Source organism: Notamacropus eugenii, chromosome 3, assembly GCF_028372415.1.
Source record: "Notamacropus eugenii isolate mMacEug1 chromosome 3, mMacEug1.pri_v2, whole genome shotgun sequence".
NCBI classification, from domain to species: Eukaryota; Metazoa; Chordata; class Mammalia; order Diprotodontia; family Macropodidae; genus Notamacropus; species Notamacropus eugenii.
The window spans coordinates 187,837,819-187,857,356 of NC_092874.1; the positions used below are offsets into that span (position 1 = coordinate 187,837,819).

The following is a 19,538-nucleotide window of genomic DNA, read 5'->3' on the forward strand; positions in this document are numbered from 1 at the left end:
ATGAATTTTCTGCATATCTACATGTCAGTAAGGTGTGAATGAGCCTTATCCTCCAAAACTGCACAAATGATTTCTTTCTGGGCCTCAGTTTTCTACTCCATAGTTCAAATATGTAGATTAGATGATGCCAAAATCTCTTCTACCTCTAAAACAGCACTGTGAGAGGTTGAGGGAGTTTATTCTAAGGTGTTCTTCAACACCCTTCCCGAAAAGGTCTTTTCTCTTGTCATAAGATAGCATCCTCCTCTCTCCAGTAACCAATCTCCTTGAATGCTAAGCATGAATAAAATTTGACCTTATTATGTAATTATTAAGAGAAAAAATATAAAATACCAAACTCATTGCTTTTACTCTCTATATTCCAATGTACTCTCTATATTCCTATCTTTGCTTATGGTACAGTTTGTAGTATTTCCTCAAAAAGTATAAATTTCTGCTAATGCCTCTTATACTGACAAATAATTATGTAAATAAGTTACAACCTTGATTTCCACAAATGATGTATTTTTCACTTTCAAATTTTAGTTTTTATTTATTTAGTTTTGGTATTATTTTCTTGATTTATACAACGAATATTTCAAAAACTCCTTATACCTTACACATTTCTTTTACTTTACACACTGTTGCTTAAACCTGTGTCAATCAATTACATCATAGAATCATAGGTCAAGAAGCCATCTAATCCATCTGCATGCCCTCTAGGAAGGACATTACCTTTCCTTTACTAGATAGGTGGCTGTCTATCTTGTTTTTAGAGATCTCCATAAATACAGATCCTAATCTTCTGCTTGCTGAATTTCCTTGAGTCTGTAGATAAGCAGCAATCAAAACTTTTTAGTCTTAATATCCTAAGAACAGTTGGTAGAAAAGAATGCCCTAAGCGTTTTAGAAGCACACGGTACAGTGACAAAAAGGAACCTGAGGGAACAAATAATAATGAAGGGAGTACAGAACCAAGTTGGAATTAATAAATTGGGGCTCAAACATTAGTTTCTGCATTTATGTAATAATGGACAAGTCACAATTTCTCTGCAACCCTTTTTCTTCATATATGCACCAATGTTTATTTTATACCTTAAAAGATCACTATGTAGAAGAACTACATAAATAAGTGTAGAAGTATTTGTTGTGATTATGAGTGTCATAGCTGTCATGAAGGTATTCATAATTCCCTAGATTCTAAGTATTAGATAACACAGCATCTCTAGAAAATATGATGAAATTTAACCATCTTAAATTTTTTACTTTGTGAATAGTTGTTATTCAAATCTCCACATTCTTACTTTTGTCGTTCATCTTATCTTATCCTGCATGTACTGCCTTGGTTTTGGAACCCAGGACTAAACCTTTATCATGTTATATTTGATATAATTATTATAGTATATAATATATATTATAGAAACAATAAGTAAATATATTTATTATGAGTCTAGACTTTGGAATTTGTATTTTGTGGATACTTGGGTTTAATATTTGATCAGTGCAATAACATATAGTACTTAGGCTGTATCCACCCCATTTCCAGGGCCTTAATGACCCTAAGATTTATGAAAAGCTAAACTTATGTGCTAGCCGTGATTCATACCACAGTATGAAATTATGAAATTTGAATTCTATGGCACAATCAGTTGCTTACTTTCTGTGTGAATCTACAAATGTCAAGCTATCTACCTTCATTCGGTTTATCTGTAAACTGCAGATTAAGACAAATTCCTAGTCTTTGTCCTGATAGAATTGTTTTGATACTTGCATTCTGCACCACATTTATTTAACTACTAGGAGTGAAGAAGGTACAAATGCAAGAAAAAAAAAATTGAAGACCATACAAGCAAAGACAATAGTTTCCCTATTGCCACCCACTCAAGGCAATGGACACAGAAAAGTAAAATAAAACGATTTGTGAAGTAAACTTCTAAGTAGGAAGGTTGTATTTAATACACATGATACAAACATTATTCTCCAAAATAAGGATAGAAGACATCTGACCAATCTATATGTAGAAGATGGTCTTGTAGGTAGGAAAGAGGGAAGGATAAAGCAAAGAAAGGAGAATGTAGATGAAATTTATTGTGAGAATAGGTGCAGCAATTTTAAACAAAATCCCAACAAGGAAATTAAAGCAATTTGTCCAGAAAATAATTCACTATGGCCAAGTTGAATTCATATTAGGGATATCAGATTGTTCCTATAGGGATATAACATTAGCAAAACACAGTATAATCATACAAATTGGAAAAAAAGAGCAATAAAATATATGATCTTTCTAATACTTGCCTAAAAAGCCTTTGGAGATATACTAAACAAATATATGCTACACATGATCAAAATTATAACAATAGAAGGGTCCTTTAATAACCACATCAAAAGCATACATTTAAACCTACATTTGAAATAGAGATGACTAGAACCTTTCCTACTTTATATAGAGGAAAGGCAATGATGTTTTCTTCAAGCACTATTATTGACATATTTTTAGAATTTCTAACTATAATAGTACTACAAAGAAGCAAAATTACAGGTAAAAATATTGGGGATAGAAGAAATTACTCATTTGTGCAAATGGTATGCATGTGATTTAAAAAACAATCCCTGAGAATGAATGAAGAAAATAACTGAGGCAATGAATTAGTTAAACGATAGCCTAAAAATAAATTATCAGTGGTCATTAGCATTTCTAAAGAGAACTACCAAAAAAAAAAAAAACAGAAAAGAAACAAGCAAAAATGATTTCATAACAATTACAAAGGTGCATAAAACATCTTGGGATTAACCTACCTTGACACATTCACGATTTATATGGATATGAGAATAAAACCAAAGTAAATGAAGATAGACAGTTGGATAGACACTCGATACTCATGATTAGAACATGCTAACATAAAAAATGAGTTTAGAGATTTAGTGCTATGCCTGTCAAATTTCCAATGGAATATTTCATAAAAGTAGAGAAACTAATAAAATTCTTTTGGAGTAACAAGAAGGCTAGAATCGCAAAGGAAATAATGGGAAAATACAAATTAGGGGAATATTGCGTTACCAGACATCAAATTATAGCAAAAGAAATTATCATCAAAATTATTTTGTACTTGTTAAAAGTAACAAAGTAGATCAGTGAAATGAACTAGATAAGCAAGAAACAGAAACATCCAAAATAAAGAACAATATTTGATAAATACCAAAACATAAATTTCTGAGGCAAGGACTATTTTTATGACCAGTGTTCATAGGGAAATTAGAAGGGAATTGAACAAAGCATAAGATTAGAGAAAAACATATATTATAAAATAAATCAATATTTATGATTTGAATATAAAAGGACATTTTATTAAATGGAAAGGAAAGAGAGAACTTTGTTTTTAGCAACCCTATTTTTTTATTTGTAATTTTAAAATTTAAACTTAAACACCAATAAAAAAGAAAAAAGAAACAAGGATAAAGTGGAACAGCATTGTCATGTGAACAGCAGAATGCGAGAAAGGATTCAAAATATACTGTAAAAAAATTTGCCTGTGGTCTTTTAGTGTCGTCACTGTTCAGTCTTGTGTGAATCTAATTGTGGCACTGCCATATTTAAGTTGTGTTTTTTTTTCTGGTTGCTCATAATATTTTATACTTGAACTGGGGGTTTGGAGTTTAAGTATGTTATTCCTGTGGGTTTTCCTCATAGGGTCACTTTCACGTGTGATCAGTGGATTTTTGATATTTCTATTTCCCCCCTTATTCTAATGCTTCAAGAAAATTTTCTTTAATTATTTTTTTTTACTGCTGCATTAAGTTTTATTTGTCTTTTCATCCTACCTTTCTGATTGTTTTCTGTTCTTGAGCTGTTCTCCAGATCAATTATTTTTGTTATGGGACATTTTGCATTCTCTTCTATTTTTTCTTCATTCTTTATGTTTTGCCTTATTATTTCTTCATCTGTAATAACTTCGATGGCTTCCCTTTGCCCAATTCTTATTTTAAGGAGCTGTTTTCTTTCTTAAGATTCTGGATCACCTTTGACTTTCTTTTCATAATCTTGTTCTTCTTTGTATTATTCTTATCTTTTTTTTTAGTTTTTGCTCAATTTCTCTCATATGATTTTAGCCTTTTAACAATCATTCTGTTGATTTTTCTGGGGCAAGAGACAATTTAACATTGCTCTTAGGGGTAGAAGAGCATTTTCTTGCCTTAGTATCCTCCTCTGAAGACAAATGCTGGTCTCCTCTATTCCCATAGTAACTGTTTATGGTTGAATTCTTTCTCTTTTGCCTGTTCATTTATTTAATTTGTAGTAGCTTAGTTTTTGTAATCACTTCTAGTCCTAATGCATGAGGAGTGGTGCCTCTGGCTTCAGACCCTCCTTCAGCTCTCCCCTTGGGCATGGAACTAAAACTAAGAAGTCTCGCCTCCTATAAGTGCCCACAGTGAGCAATGTCTCCTACCCCAATACTTCTGCACTGAACAGGCATGTGCTGGTTCCTTTAAACTCCTGGACATGTCTCTGCAGCAAGCTGAGTATGGCATTCTCTTTCAACAGAGGCTCCCTCAGTCTTCCCCAGCTCATATACCCAACTCTCTTCACTGTTACCAGGGTAAATGTTCCTGTGGCTAGTGTTGAGGCAACCTCTCAACCCAGCTATCCCCAGGTCTTGCAGCTTGTTGTTTAAGAGAAACCTAGCCTGGAGGTATTTACTCTTCACAGGGATGAAACCTGGTCCTGGCATTTTTCTTCAGATCTTCTCCAATTGTCCCAGGTGGTCCAGTGTTCTGCCCCTGCTCTTATTTATTTTTACTAATCTATCTTTGCCCTGAGTTGCTGTGATTAACTCATTTGTGGGGGAAATCTTGAGAGCTTGGAATTTTCTGACTTGCTCCAACATCTTCCCAGAATCCTCTCTGATGAGGTAACTTTCACAATGATATGTAGAGGCATAATTCTTAATGAAACAAAGCATAGATATTCACAAAAACATGATTTTAATTACATTACAGTAAAATGCTCTCCAAGAAGTAAATCAACGAAAGCAAAACAAGTAGAAAATATTTCTAGGAATTAATTCAAAAGTATGCATGAATATTGAATAAAACCTTTGTTTTGAAATCTTTAATTTTTCTCCCCTTGCATTGTTGTGATAACTATGTAAAACACTCTCTTGGTTCTGCTCATTTCACTTTACTGGGGTGTTCTGAGAGGACAAGCACCTCTGGTGTGAGAGTTTGCAAAACCCTTTTCAGGGCTACTCTCCTATCTTTCTACCACCCAATTCTCATTGGTGGCTCTAAGAAGCTGTAATATGCCCATTACCACATCCTGGTAAAACTGCCTTGATTGAAAGGCTAAACCAGGTTTAGGGTAACCAACAGACCTCAAACTCACTGATGAAATAAGATGTTTACCCTAAGCATGTGAATCCTTGACCTAACTAAAATGGGTGGATGAGAAGAATTTTTCCCAACAACCATGAAGTTGGCTGAAGGAAGTATTGTGGAGCACCTGGAACTTGGTCAGACATTATAGATACCATTATCCACCCTGCATCCCAGATCTCAGCATTTCTATTGAATCCATTGTTTTTGCTCTACTCTCATAATAATGCTTTGAAAATTTTCATGAGGTGGGACTGAGAAATAAAATCGATTTTTGAGGAGGGACAAGGTGAAATGAGAGATGCCACAAGTTGTTCAGTCATTCCCCAATAGATGGGCAGCCCATCATATTTCTTTGCTCCAAGAAAAGAATTGCTTTATTTTCCTTTTATTTATTTATTTAACTTTTAACATTCATTTTAACAAAATTTTGGATTCCAAATTTTCTCCCCTTTTGTCTCCTCCCCCCACCCCAAAACACCTAGCATTCTAATTGCCCCTATCACCAATCTGCTCTCTGTTCTATCATCCCTCTCTGCCCTTGTCTCCATCTTCTCTTTTGTCCTGTAGGGCCAGATAACTTTCTATACCCCTTTACCTGTATTTCTTATTTCCTAGTGGCAAGAACAGTACTCAGCAGTTGTTCCTAAAACTTTGAGTTCCAACTTCTTTACCTCCGTCCCTCCCCACCCCTTCCCTTTGGAAGGCAAGCAATTCAATATAGGCCAAATCTGTATAGTTTTGCAAATGACTTCCATAATAGTTGTGCTGTATAAGACTAACTATATTTCCCTCCATCCTACCCTGACCACCATTACTTCTATTCTCTCTTTTGATCCTGTCCCTCCCCATGAGTGTCGACCTCAAATTGCTCCCTCCTCCCCATGCCCTCCCTTCCATCATCCCCCCCACCCTGCTTATCCCCTTATCCCCAACTTTCTTGTATTGTAAGATAGGTTTTCATACCAAAATGAGTGTGCATTTTATTCCTTCCTTTAGTGGAATGTGATGAAAGTAAACTTCATGCTTTTCTCTCACCTCCCCTCTTTATCTCTCCACTAATAAGTCTTTTGCTTGCCTCTTTTATGAGAGATAATTTGCCCCATTCCATTTCTCCCTTTCTCCTCCCAATATATTTCTCTCTCACTCCTTGATTTCATTTTTTTAAGATATGATCCCATTCTCTTCAATTCATTCTGTTCACTCTGTCTCTATGTGTGTGTGCATGTGCAAGTGTGTGTGTATAATCCCACCCAGTACCCAGATACTGAAAAGTTTCAAGAGTTACAAATATTGTCTTTCCATGTAGGAATGTAAAGAGTTCAACTTTAGTAAGTCCCTTATGACTTCTCTTTGCTGTTCACCTTTTCATGCTTCTCTTCATTCTTGTGTTTGAAAGTCAAATTTTCTTTTCAGCTCTAGTCTTTTCATCAAGAATGCTTGAAAGTCCTCTATTTCATTGAAAGACCAATTTTTCCCCTGAAGTATTATGCTCAGTTTTGCTGGGGAGGTGATTCTTGGTTTTAGTCCTAATTCCTTTGACTTCTGGAATATCCTATTCCATGCCCTTCGATCCCTTAATGTAGAAGCTGCTAGGTTTTGTGTTATCCTGATTGTATTTCCACAGTACTTGAATTGTTTCTTTCTAGCTGCTTGAAATATTTTCTCCTTGACCTGGGAACTCTGGAATTTGTCCACAATGTTCCTAGGAGTTTCTCTTTTTGGATCTCTTTCAGGCGGTGTTCTATGGATTCCTTGAATATTTATTTTGCCCTCTGGTTCTAGAATCTCAGGGCAGTTTTCCTTGATAATTTCATGAAAGATGATGTCTAGGCTCTTTTTTTGATCATGGCTTTCAGGTAGTCCCATAATTTTTAAATTGTCTCTCCTGGATCTATTTTCCAGGTCAGTTGTTTTTCCAATGAGATATTTCACATTATCTTCCATTTTTTCATTCTTTTGGTTTTGTTTTCTGATTTCTTGGTTTCTTATAAAATCATTGGTCTCCATCTGTTCCATTTTAATTTTGAAAGAACTGTTTACTTCAGTGAGCTTTTGAATCTCCTTTTCCATTTGGCTAATTCTGCTTTTGAAAGGATTCTTCTCCTCATTGGCTTTGGGATACAGACCTAGAAGTGATATTGCTAAGTCAAAAGGCTTTATAGGTCTTTTGGTATAGCTCCAAATCCCACTACAGAATGGTTAAATATATTCACACCTCTACCAGCAGTATATTAATATCTCATTTTCCCCACATCCTCTCCAACATTCATCATTTTCTGTTTCAGTCCTATTAGCCAATCTGATAGGTATAAAGTAGTACCTCAGCATTGTTTTAATTTGCATTTCTCCAGTGAATAGTGGAGAAATATAGCATATATCATACACTATAGATAGTTATGATTACTTCATCTAAAAACTTTTCATATCTTTTTATCATTTATCAATTGGGAAATACCTCTTATTTTCATAAAATTGACTCAGTTCTCTATATGTTTGGGAAATGAGACCTTTATCAGAGAAACTTCCGCCATAATTTTTTCACTTAGTTTGCTAACTGTATTTTCCTCCAACCTTTCTCCCATTTATTCTATTCTCCCTCTCTCTCTCCTTTCACCCTGTCCTCCCTCAAAAGTGTTTTGCTTCTGCCTATTCCTTCCCCAATCTGCCCTTCCTTCTATCACTCCCCTTCATTTATCTTATCCCCTTCTCCTCCTACTTTCCTGTAGGGTAAGAAATGTATCTATGCCCAACTGAGTGTGTATGGTATTCCCTCTTTGAGTCAATTCTGCTCAGCACAAGGGTCATTCACTCAAACGAAAGTGTAAGTACACAGGAATATTAATTATATAGAGAGATTAAAAAATCTTATTAGAATTTTTTAAATGCTAAGTTGTGCACTTTCAGCATATATTTGAAGTAGAAGAAAGTTTAACAACCTTACCACTATGTTTCTTCTCTCATACTCAAGAGGATATTTTGACTGAGAAATTTAGAATACATGTTAATTGAAAAGTGAAATCCTAAGATATTAAGTGAATTTAGCTTCCTTCTATGAAATATAACCTCTTAGTAACCTCTTGTCCTGTATCTCAAGGAATTAAGTAACAGGATAATGAAAGAACTCGCAGATGTGATTACAGAATGGTATTGATGATCTCTGAGGAATTCTGAAGTATGGGAAAAGTGCTACAAGATTGAAACTGTATGGATGACTGAAATACATAGTACCTACTATGCACAAAACTCTATGCCAGGTACTTTCATTGTGTTAGAGGAGATAACTCATAAAAGAGAATTTTAGTAGTAAGTGAAATTAAAGGGTCCTATGGACCTCAAGTTGAAGTAGCAAAGCAAATAACAATGTTTCTACTTTAATGTCATTTCTGCTGATAAAATCTACACAATTTCTTGTGTTGACCCATTTGAAAGTGCTAAAGAATTTCATGATAATTTTTTTTTCTTTTTTTTTTTGTGGACGGAAAGGGGATTCAATAGATGTGGCTTTAATTTTTACAGGGGCAGTTGCCAGATTACATCTCTATAGGGACTGCTTTCCAAGATTGTGTCTGTGGACATCATGCAAGAAACATTGTTATTCCAAAGGCTCTTGGTTTCAGGTTTCAGGGCTGTCTCCATCAGCTTCTGAAGGTAGTTTGGGGTCTAGGTGATGGTGGTGATGCTATACAAATTTTGCAAATATGATGGCTGTAATATTTGGGTTGGAAGCTGGTCTGGTGATTTAGAAGACATTGTTACTCTCAAGGTTCTTCAGTTCTGGAACCTTGGCTGTCCCTATCAAGGTCTGATATAAAATGGTGGCTATGGTGATGATAGTAGTGGTGGTGGTGGCTGAACTTGCTGTGCACATGTTCTTATTTGGCATTCAAAGTCTTTGATAACTTACCACATCTTAGTCCTTCACCAATGCACCTTTTCAGTCTTCTGACATCTTACTAAAAAGTGTGTACTCTTCAATTCAGTGGTACAGGTCTCCTTGTTCTTCAATAAACAAGATACTCCATCCCTCAGTTCCCATAATTTTCTCTAACTGTCCCTAATGCCTGGAATACTCTCCTTCCTTATTTATGCCTCCTGGAGTTCCTGGCTTCCTTGAGGTTCTAACTCAAATCTCATCTTCTATCAAGAGACTTTTCTTATGCCTCTTATTTCCAGAGACATTCTTCTGTTAATCTTTTATTATTTATCCTGTATATAGCTTGTTTGTGGATATATATATATATATATATATGTTTATTATCATCTTCATTAGATTGTGAACTCTTTGAGAGTACAGACAATCTTTTGACTCTTTTTGTATTCCTCTGTGCTTAACACAGTATGTGGCATAGACTAGATGCTAATAAATGTTTTATCAATTATCTGTTTCACTTTCACTTCCATTAATTGAACATAGTTTTCCTTTCTACAAACTAGAGCTAAGAAAAATAAACTTAATCGTTCCATTCAGTAACCTTTCAAAAACTTCATTGCAGTATTCATTATATAATCAGAATAATAGATTTTCGGAGTGAAAGGCATCTCAGAGGCCATCTAGCTCAAACAGCACCAGGAGGGGATGAGAAATAAGCACATACTCCAAAAAAAAAAAAAAAGACTCATCCTATAATATGTTACATGTTTTTACATATACCTATATTGGACAAGTCAAAAGATTTTTCTTGGCAAATTATGAAAGCAAAGAATAGTTTACCTGTCAGATCTATGGAGAACAGAAGAATTTGTGACCAAACAAGATAGAGAGAACATTATGAAATATAAAATGGATAATTTTGATTACAATAAATTGAAATGCTTTTGCACAAACAAAGCCAATGCAACCAAGATTAGAAGTGAAGCAGAAAGTTGGGAAACATTTTTACAGCCAAAGTCTCTGATAAAAACTTCATTTCTAAAATATATAGATTAGTGAGTTAAATTTATAAGCATATGAATCATTCCTCAATTAATAAATGGTCAAAGGACATGAATAGACAGTTATCAGTTGAAGAAATTAAAACTATCTATACCCATATGAAAAAGATGCTCTAAATCACTGTTGATTAGAGAAATGCAAATCAGAACAATTCTGAGGTACCACAACATACCTATCAGATTGGCTAATGTGACAAAACAGGAAAGTGTTGAATGTTGGAAAAGATGTAGAAAGATTGGAATACTAATGCATTGTTGGTGGAGTCATGAACTAATCCCACCATTCAGGAGAGCAATTTGAAACTATGCCCAAAGGGTTATTAAACTGTGCATACTCTTTGACCCAGTAATACCACTTCTAGGTCTGTATCCCAAAAAGATCATAAAAATAGGAAAAGGAGTCACATCTACAAAATATTTATAGCAGCTCTTTTTGTGTCAGTCAAGAACTGGAAGTTGAGTCCATCAATAGGGGAATGGCTGAACAAGTTGTGATATATGATTGTAGTTTGATACTATTGTGTTATAAGAAATGATGAACAGGTGAACTTCACAAAATCCTGAAAAGACTTATATGAACCGATGCTGAGTGAAGTGAGCAGAACCATGAGAATAATGTAGACATTAGCAGCAACATTGTGTGTTTACTTACTTTGATAGACTTAGCTCTTCTCAGTAATGCAAGAATCTAAGCCAACTCCAAAAGACTCATCATGGAAAATGCTGTCCATATCCAGACAAGAACTATGGAGTCTCAATTCAAATCTAAACATACTACTTGCTCTCTTTTGTTGTTGTTTTGTTTGTTTGTTTGTTTCTTATTTTTCACAGTTTCTTCCATTAGTTCTCATTCTTCCTTATAACATGAAAAATGTGAAAATATGTTTAATATAAATGTATATGTGTAGTTTGTATTAGATTGCAAACCATCTTGGGGAGGGACCAGGAAAGGGGAAGAAAGTTTAGAACTCAGAATATTATGGAAGTGAATGGTGAAAGCAAAAAATCAAATAATTAATTTTAAAAAAGGATTTTGCTTGAAGAGTGTTATTGATGAAAAAATCCACTATTCTATTAAGGAGTTCACTGCATTTTTAAATAGCACTGATTATTTGGAAGTTCTCCTTACATCAAGGCAGTATATGTTATCATTCATATTCACTCCCTGTTCCAAGTTCAGCCCTCAAATAGAAGCTGAACACTTCCGTATGATCGATAACCCTTTAAATATTTGAAAACAACTATCATATCACCTGAAGTCTCTTATTCCACAGTCTAAAAACTCTGAAATTCTTCAGCAGAAATAATGAACAATTAACTCTAGCTTATAACTCTTCTTATTAACTGACCAGCAGACTCAAGATGTTATATGATGAAGGGGCAGTACAGTGAGAATACCACTTTCACATATCTCCCTTAATTCAAAGACTACATTCACTATCACCACTGCCACATCTCACTGTTGAAGCATACTGACCTTGCAATTCAAAAAATAACCTATATCTGTTTCAGGTAAGCTAATATAGTCATACCTCTCACATTTTGCAGTTAAGAAGTAGACTATTTTTTTATTCAGTTAGGAGGCTTTACATTCTGATTAAATTTGTTACTTTTATATAACCCAGTTTTCTAGTCACTTAAATTCTTTTTGGATTTTTGCCTTTTCATCCTACATACAAGCCAATCATCCTAGAAAACAGTCTTGTTTTTAATTTATTCCAAACTGTTTACCGTTAGGAACACTTGATCGATTCTTCTGTTAGAAATGGACAGATTTTAGAGCAAATTGAAATAGAATTATCTAAACCATAAAAGGAAGTTCTATACACTCATTAGTCTTTACCAATATGAGGTAATATATTTCCTCTCTTCATAATGTCAGTAAAAATGGAGGGCAAACAACAACTACTATAATTTATTTGACTCTACTTTTCTACCATATTTCCCTCTTAATCATTCCCGTCCTTTTACTTAATTTCAACCTAATCCTATCTATTGCTACTTCTCTCACTTGAAACATGCTGAATTATTTTTCATTAAAAAAAGGAAGAAAAGAAAAGCCTTCATTATGCCCTATCCTACCCTCAAACTGGCATCCTATGTCTCTCCTCCCTTATTCAACCAAATTCCTGGGGGAGAGTGTGTAGAAGTGATCTGTGTTCATTGTTTGCACATGCTGTTCTCTACTACTCACACCTCTGTATGATGTGAATTATATACTTATTGTAATGTGCATATAATAGATATTTTATGTATTGTGTATACAGTTTATAATATATGATAAATATGAATGTATATACATATATGTCTATCTATGCATATTATAGTGGTTTATGTAAATTTAAACTGCAAGTTCTTTGTGTAGGAATTGCCTCTTTTTTAAAATTTAGATTTATTTATTTTTAGTTTTCAATATTCATTTCCACAAGATTTTTAGTTCCAAATTCTCTTCCCATCTTTTTTCTCTCCTTCCCCCTAAATGGCATGCATTCTGATTACCCTTTCCCCAGTCTGCTGTCCCTTTTATCATCCCCCCTCTTATCACCTTCCCTTTCACTTTCTTGAAGGGCAAAATAGATTTCTATACCCTATTGCCGTGTATATCTTATTTCCCAGTTGCATATAAAAACAGTTTTTTAACATTTGTTTTTAAAACTTTGAGTTCCAAATTCTCTCTCTTCTTCCCTCCCTACTCACATTTATTCAGAAGACAAACAATTCAATATATGTTATACATGTGTAGTTAAGCAAAACACTTCTACAATATTTATGTTGTGAAAGACTGACTATATTTTCCCTCCATCCTATCCCATCCCCAATTTTTCAATTTTCTTCTTTGACCCTGTCACTTTTTTGAAATTTTTGCTTTGGACTACCTCTTCCACCAATCTGCCTTTTTCATTCTATCATCACCCCTTCTTATCCTTTTCCCCCTTACTTTTCTGTAGAGTAAGATAACCAAATGAGTGTGTATATATTATTGACCTGGAAAATCTGGAATCTGTCTATAATGTTCCTAGCAGTTTTCCTTTGAGGATCTCTTTCCAGCGGTGATCAGTGAATTCTTTCAATTTCTGTTTTACCCTCTGGTTCTAGAATATCAGGGAAGTTTTCTTTGATAATTTCTTGAAAGATAATGTCTAGGATTTTTTTTTTTTGATCATGGCTTTCAAGTAGTCCAATAATTTTAAAATAATCTCTCCTGAATCTATTTTTCAGGTCAATGTTTTTTTTTTTCAATGAGATCTTTCACATTGACTTCTTTTTTTCATTCTTTTGGTTTTGTTTTATAATTTCTTGATTTCTCATAACGTCATTAGCTTTCATTTGCTCCATTCTAATTTTTTTTTTTTTGCACTGAATGTGGTGACTTTATTGATGGTACACAATACAGGACTCTAGGCTTCTCCCCCCTACTACAGGGGTGTATTGGGACAAGGATGTGAATGGGACAGGGTATCCCCAGTAGAGGAACATAAGTTAGGAATGTAGGCTCCCCAGTGGTGGAACTTCTTTTTTGACTGGGGATGAAGATCCATGGCTTTCCACTTTACTCCTTGGAAGCCATGTAGACCATGAGGTCCACTACATGGTTGCTGTAACCATACTCATTGTCATACCAAGAAATGAGCTTCACAAAGTGGTCATTGAGGGCAATACCAGCACCAGCATCAAAGGTGGAAGAGTGGGTGTTGCTGTTAAAGTCACAGGACACAACCTGGTCCTCTGTGTAGCCCAAGATGCCCTTCAAGGGTCCCTCTGATGCCTGCTTCACCACTTTCTTGATATCATCATATGTGGCAGGTTTCTCCAGGCGGCAGGTCAGATCCACAACAGATACATTGGGAGTAGGAACACGGAAGGCCATGCCTGTGAGCTTCCCATTCAGCTCAGGTATGACCTTGCCTACAGCCTTAGCAGCACCAGAGGAAGCAGGGATGATGTTTTGGGCAGCACCACGCCCATCACGCGACAGCTTACCAGAGGGGCCATCTACTGTCTTCTGGGTAGCAGTAATGGCATGGACTGTAGTCATGAGTCCTTCCATAATGCCAAAGTTGTCATGAATGACCTTGGCCAAGGGAGCCAAGCAGTTGGTAGTGCAGGAAGCATTACTGACAATCTTAAGGGAATTATCATATTTCTCATGGTTCACTCCCATCACGAACATTGGGGCATCAGCAGAAGGGGCAGAGATGATGACCCTCTTGGCTCCACCCTTCAAGTGAGCCCCAGCCTTTTCCATGGTGGTAAAGACTCCAGTGGACTCTACAACATACTTGGCTCCAGCATCTCCCCATTTGATATTGGTGGGATCCCTCTCCTGGAAGATGGTAATGGCTTTTCCATTGATCACCAGCTTCCCATTCTCAGCCTTGACAGTGCCCTTGAACTTGCCATGGGTGGAGTCATATTGAAACATATAAACCATGTAGTTGAGGTCAATGAAGGGGTCATTGATTGCCACGATGTCTACTCCACCTGAGGTGAATGCAGCCCTAGTCACCAGGCGCCCAATAATGCCAAATCCGTTGACTCCGACCTTCACCATGTTGTTTCTGGGATGCGACTGAAGTAGCAGATCCTGGCACCGAGCTTGGGAGAAAAGCCGAAGACCGCTCCATTCTAATTTTGAAGGAATTATTTTTTTTCAGTGAACTTCTGGACCTCCTTATCCATTTGGCCAATTCTACTTTTTAAATCATTCTTCTTCTCATTGGCTTTTTAGACTTCTTTTGTCATTAGGTTAGTCTATTTTTAAGGGGTTATTTTTTTCAGTATCTTTTTGGGTCTCCTTTAACAAGCTCTTGACTTGACTTTCATGATTTTCTTGATTTTCATGATTTTCTTCCATCTCACTCGTTTTTCTTCCAAATGTTTCCTCTCTTACTTGATTTTCAAAATTCTTTCTGACCTCCTCCAGGGCCTGTGACCAATTCATATTCCTCTTGGAGGCTTTTGATATAGGATCTTTAACTATGCTGTCCTCCTCTGGTTGTAGGCCCTAATATTTCTTGTCACTAAAGTAGAATTCTATACTCTGAGTTATTTTACAATGTCTAGTCATCCTCCCAGTCAAACACTGGACTTTCTAACTCTTTTTCAAGGTAGAACTCTGCTTCCAGTAGGATTGGGGGTGGGAGTGGTTGTATTGTCCTAGGATTCAGGGATTTTGCATCAGTTACTCGATCCCTCACAGTTTGTGGGACTAGAGCTCTGGAAAGCAGTTTCTGCCACTGCTGCTGCTGCTGCCACTGACTGCCACAGCCACCACCCCTATTACCTTGGGGCTGGGGCTGGGGCTGGACCTGGACAGACCACATGCTCTTCTTATACTCAGGTCTTACAGAAATTCCCCACTGACTTTTTTGGTGTTTGTGGGATAAGAAGTCTGGAAATTGCTACAGCTGTCAATTATTCAGTCCTTTGAAGCCTTTTCTGGCCCGGACCACACTCCACTCCTTGCAAATGTGAAAGACCCTTCCTGTTGATTTTTGAAGTAGTCTTTGGATGAATATTTGTTTCATTCCACCATATTGTGGGTTCTGTAGCTCTAGAATTTGTTTAGAGTTATTTCTACAGGTATTTGGAAGGCTTTGCGGGAGAGCACAGAGAATTCCCTGCTTTTACTACACCATCTTTAGGAATTGCCCCTTTACACAGTTCCTGACATGTAGGAGTGATCCCAAAATTTTTAAGTCTTCCGCTTATGTAATCTAACTGAATTCAGAGATCAGATTTTCTTTTTCAATTTATGAAAGTCTTCCAATACAGAACAGGTACCAGCTAGAAAGCAATATGCTATATGAAGACGAAATTCAAAGATAGAGACTAGTAGAAATATAAAGCAGACTGAAAAAAATATAAATGGAAAGTTAAAAATAAGATATTGGAGAAACAATGACATTTAGAGAAAGAATATTTTGAGAACATAAAAAGGAGATGTTATTTATTATTTCCAGTGTGTTTTCCAGTAGCATCTTAATTTATAATGTCTATTCATTTAACAAACATTTATTAAGTACCTTCTCTATACAATACACTAAGCTAGGTGTAAGCACACTATAAATGAGACAGAACTCCTGTGCTTAGAGAGCTTCCAGATGTGTGTGCGAGAGAGAGACAGACAGACAGACAGACAATGAAAGAGACAGAGAGACAGAAAGAGAGAGACATGGAGACAGAGACAGTCTGATTGAGACAGAGAGCTTTTGAGGAAATAATATAGGAAATAGTTGAACAATGCTTTCAAAGAGTAAAAGTATCCAGGTGATTATAAAGATGTAATACCTAAGTGTATGGAAAGTGGTTATTTGGGGGTGGGCAATGAAAAATGTTGAGTCTGCTATATTTTAAAATTATATGTCCTCTTATAGTGAGTAAATTTAGGCAAATGGTTTTATTAATCAGAAATGATATTTAATTTAATTCACTTTTCTTCTTTCCCTTTTTCCCTTTCTTCCTCTTTCCTTTCCTCCTTCCCTCCCCCTTTTCCTTCTCTCCCTCCATTTGTTCATTTCTTTCTTCCATTAAAAAATCTATAAGTTTCATACAACAATTCCCTTGGTTGGCTAACATGTTATAGGGGGAAAAGAACAATAATCTTTCAATAACAAGTGAAAACTCAGTAGATTTGAAAAATATTTTATATGAGATAGGAAATTGTTTCTGGTTTTAAATTCAACATGAAGGCTGAGTTTTAAAGCTAGGAAAATTATTCTTATCACCTTTGCAAATATGTATACTGTGCATTTATGTTTAAATGTCTAGTGATGAGTTCATTTCTATATGAGTATATTTGTTAACATCTTTATTTGAAAGTACAAAACCATGTTCATATTATTATATATAAAGTCCCCTTTGTATAAAAAAGGAAGACAAAAAGAAAGAGACAAAATGATATTTTTGAATTAAATTAAACTATAATTATTACTGCATATCTTCACAAAAGACATTTTGTAACATTTAAGATTTTTTTTGCTAATTGCACAAGGTACATTATCATGCAAAAGAATGTTAGTGAAGGTTGAAAAGGACAAACCAACTATTCTCGTACATCACCATAATTATACAGCTCCATGTTTGAACAATTACATTTATGTAGACCCACTGTTAAAATCAATGTTACTTGTACAGCTAGTCCTTAATCAATGAAATCAGTCAATTTAACATGGTCACATCCTTCTTCTTAATTAAGACAGTGATATCTCTGGAGCACAGGGTCTCAAAGAGATAAATAAGTACAGGGGTTGGGAAATGTCAAAGAGGTGACTTCCTGATTTTACTCCTGATGAACTTGGAAGGAAATAAGACAGTTTCTTTAGTTCAGGGAAGTAACACAATCTTCTAAAGAGATGGCTTAGCATTCATTAAGAAAAGAGCAGGTAGTAGTGTCTGACAGAAATAGCACTAATGAGCAAAGAGTGCTTTCAACATGCATATCCTTCATAGTCATACTCTGAATTATGAAGGTTGTGCCACTTAAGCCAATTTTAATTAAAGTGAGCAGAGACCTCTTTGGACAGTTAGCCTTTCTTTCCAAAATATATTTCAATATATTGTCATTTTGTTGTCATAATCAAAATGGCAAAGTGATGGAATAACCTACTTAAAATGTCTATGGTGTTAAAGCAGATATGGTAAACATGTTCTGGTGACACATGTAATAAGGGTATCACCTGGAAGACTAAGACAACATGCTCTGTGTTGTCAGAATAAAAAAATAATGAAAGATATGACAGCAGAGATCTTTAAAGACTCAATATAAATGCTCCATTTTCCAGGTAAACTATTAAAGTCTTAGGGGTTGAAAGAGAGTAAATGGAGAGAGACAAGTTAAGATAGAAGTGTACATTTTCTTCATGTTACAAAGCAGACTTCTTTTGCATTGTGAAACAAATTAGTAGTTTCTTGTTCTTCTCAGTCAGGTGCAGAGAGTTAGCAACCTTATAAAGAAACCTGGAATTGGGGCAGAAGAGGGGAGGTCCAAAAGTAATAGGATAAATTATGATCGTATTTTGAAAATGTGTTTTTATTGATTCCTTTTCTTCTTATATCATGATCATTTTGAGGAGAAAACTTTGAATATACTGAATATACTGAATTTTCTAATGTAACAGAAAAAAACATTTAGGTAAAATACTCTTTAGGGCCAATTTATCTATGTACACATCATTCTGATCTAGAAATCTCTCACCACTCAGCCATAATTAGGGAGTTATATATGAAACCATCGTTTATTTTTCAGTGGCTTAGAGTTTAGGTTTCTCTTAGTGCTCTTTTAATTATATTATTGTAGCTACTGTGCATATGTTTTGCTCCTTATTTCTTTTCACATCAATTCAAAGACATTCCCATTGTGGTTTGAATTTTTTTAATTTGTATTTTCTTACTGCTTAATAATAATCTATTTCTTTTACAAGGTCATATTCAGGATTTTTTTTTTCAGTCTCTCCTCAATTGATGGACATTTTCTTCACTTCTGATACTTTGGTACCACAAAGAGTGATACTGAGAATATTTTGATAATCATTACAACTTTGCATTTATAAATCTCTTGGTATTATTATGCCCATTTGTGAGATAGGTTAATCAAAAGTTAAAGAAATATTTACATAATTCCAACTGCTCTGCAAACATATATTACTGTTCCTTTTCACAAATTTTCTAATACTTCATAATTTTTTGTTGGCTCTGCCAATTTGCAGAGTTTGAAATGAGACAGCATTCTTTTAATTTGCTACATTATTAGGGATTTAGAGCACGTTTTAATATAATCATATTTTTATTTTTTGAGTACGGTTATATCCTTTAACCCATTATACCTTAGGGAAATGTTTTTGGTGTTGTATCTTTGTTTCAGTTCCACACAGGTTTTGGACACCGATCCTTCTTCACTGACATTTGACAAAATATCATCCACTTTCTTACACTTTTTATTATTTATTTCTTTGTTTTATAGATGTAAACATTTTCAAAAAATTTTTCGTGGAATTTAAATTTTCTTCTTTGCGTTCTACAATCTCTTCACTTTGATTAGTTAAGAATTCTCTTCATAAAGGATGACAGGGTGATTGGGGCAATGCTTGAACCTTACTCTCATTGGAATTGGACCAAAAGGAATAACATACACATTCAGTTGGGTATAGAAATCTATCTTCCCCTATGAGAAAAGAGGAGGGGAAAGGGCTAAGAGATGAGGAGAGGATAGAAGGAAGGGAAGATTAAGGGATGAGGTGGTCAGAAACAAAACA

At 35.1% G+C, this 19,538-nt stretch overlaps 1 protein-coding gene across 1 annotated transcript; it reads right to left on the minus strand.

The window, feature by feature from the left end:
* Positions 1–13,691: 13,691 nt before the first annotated feature.
* On the minus strand, positions 13,692–14,875 carry LOC140533630 (glyceraldehyde-3-phosphate dehydrogenase-like). The gene has a single exon (XM_072653608.1). The coding sequence runs from the start codon at positions 14,834–14,836 to the stop codon at positions 13,835–13,837; it is 1,002 nt and encodes a 333-aa protein (XP_072509709.1). The 5' UTR covers positions 14,837–14,875; the 3' UTR covers positions 13,692–13,834.
* Positions 14,876–19,538: the final 4,663 nt, after the last annotated feature.

Bases quoted from the DNA above. Each gene is read 5' to 3' on its own strand.
- LOC140533630 (XM_072653608.1), bottom strand. From the start codon at position 14,836: ATGGTGAAGGTCGGAGTCAACGGATTTGGCATTATTGGGCGCCTGGTG.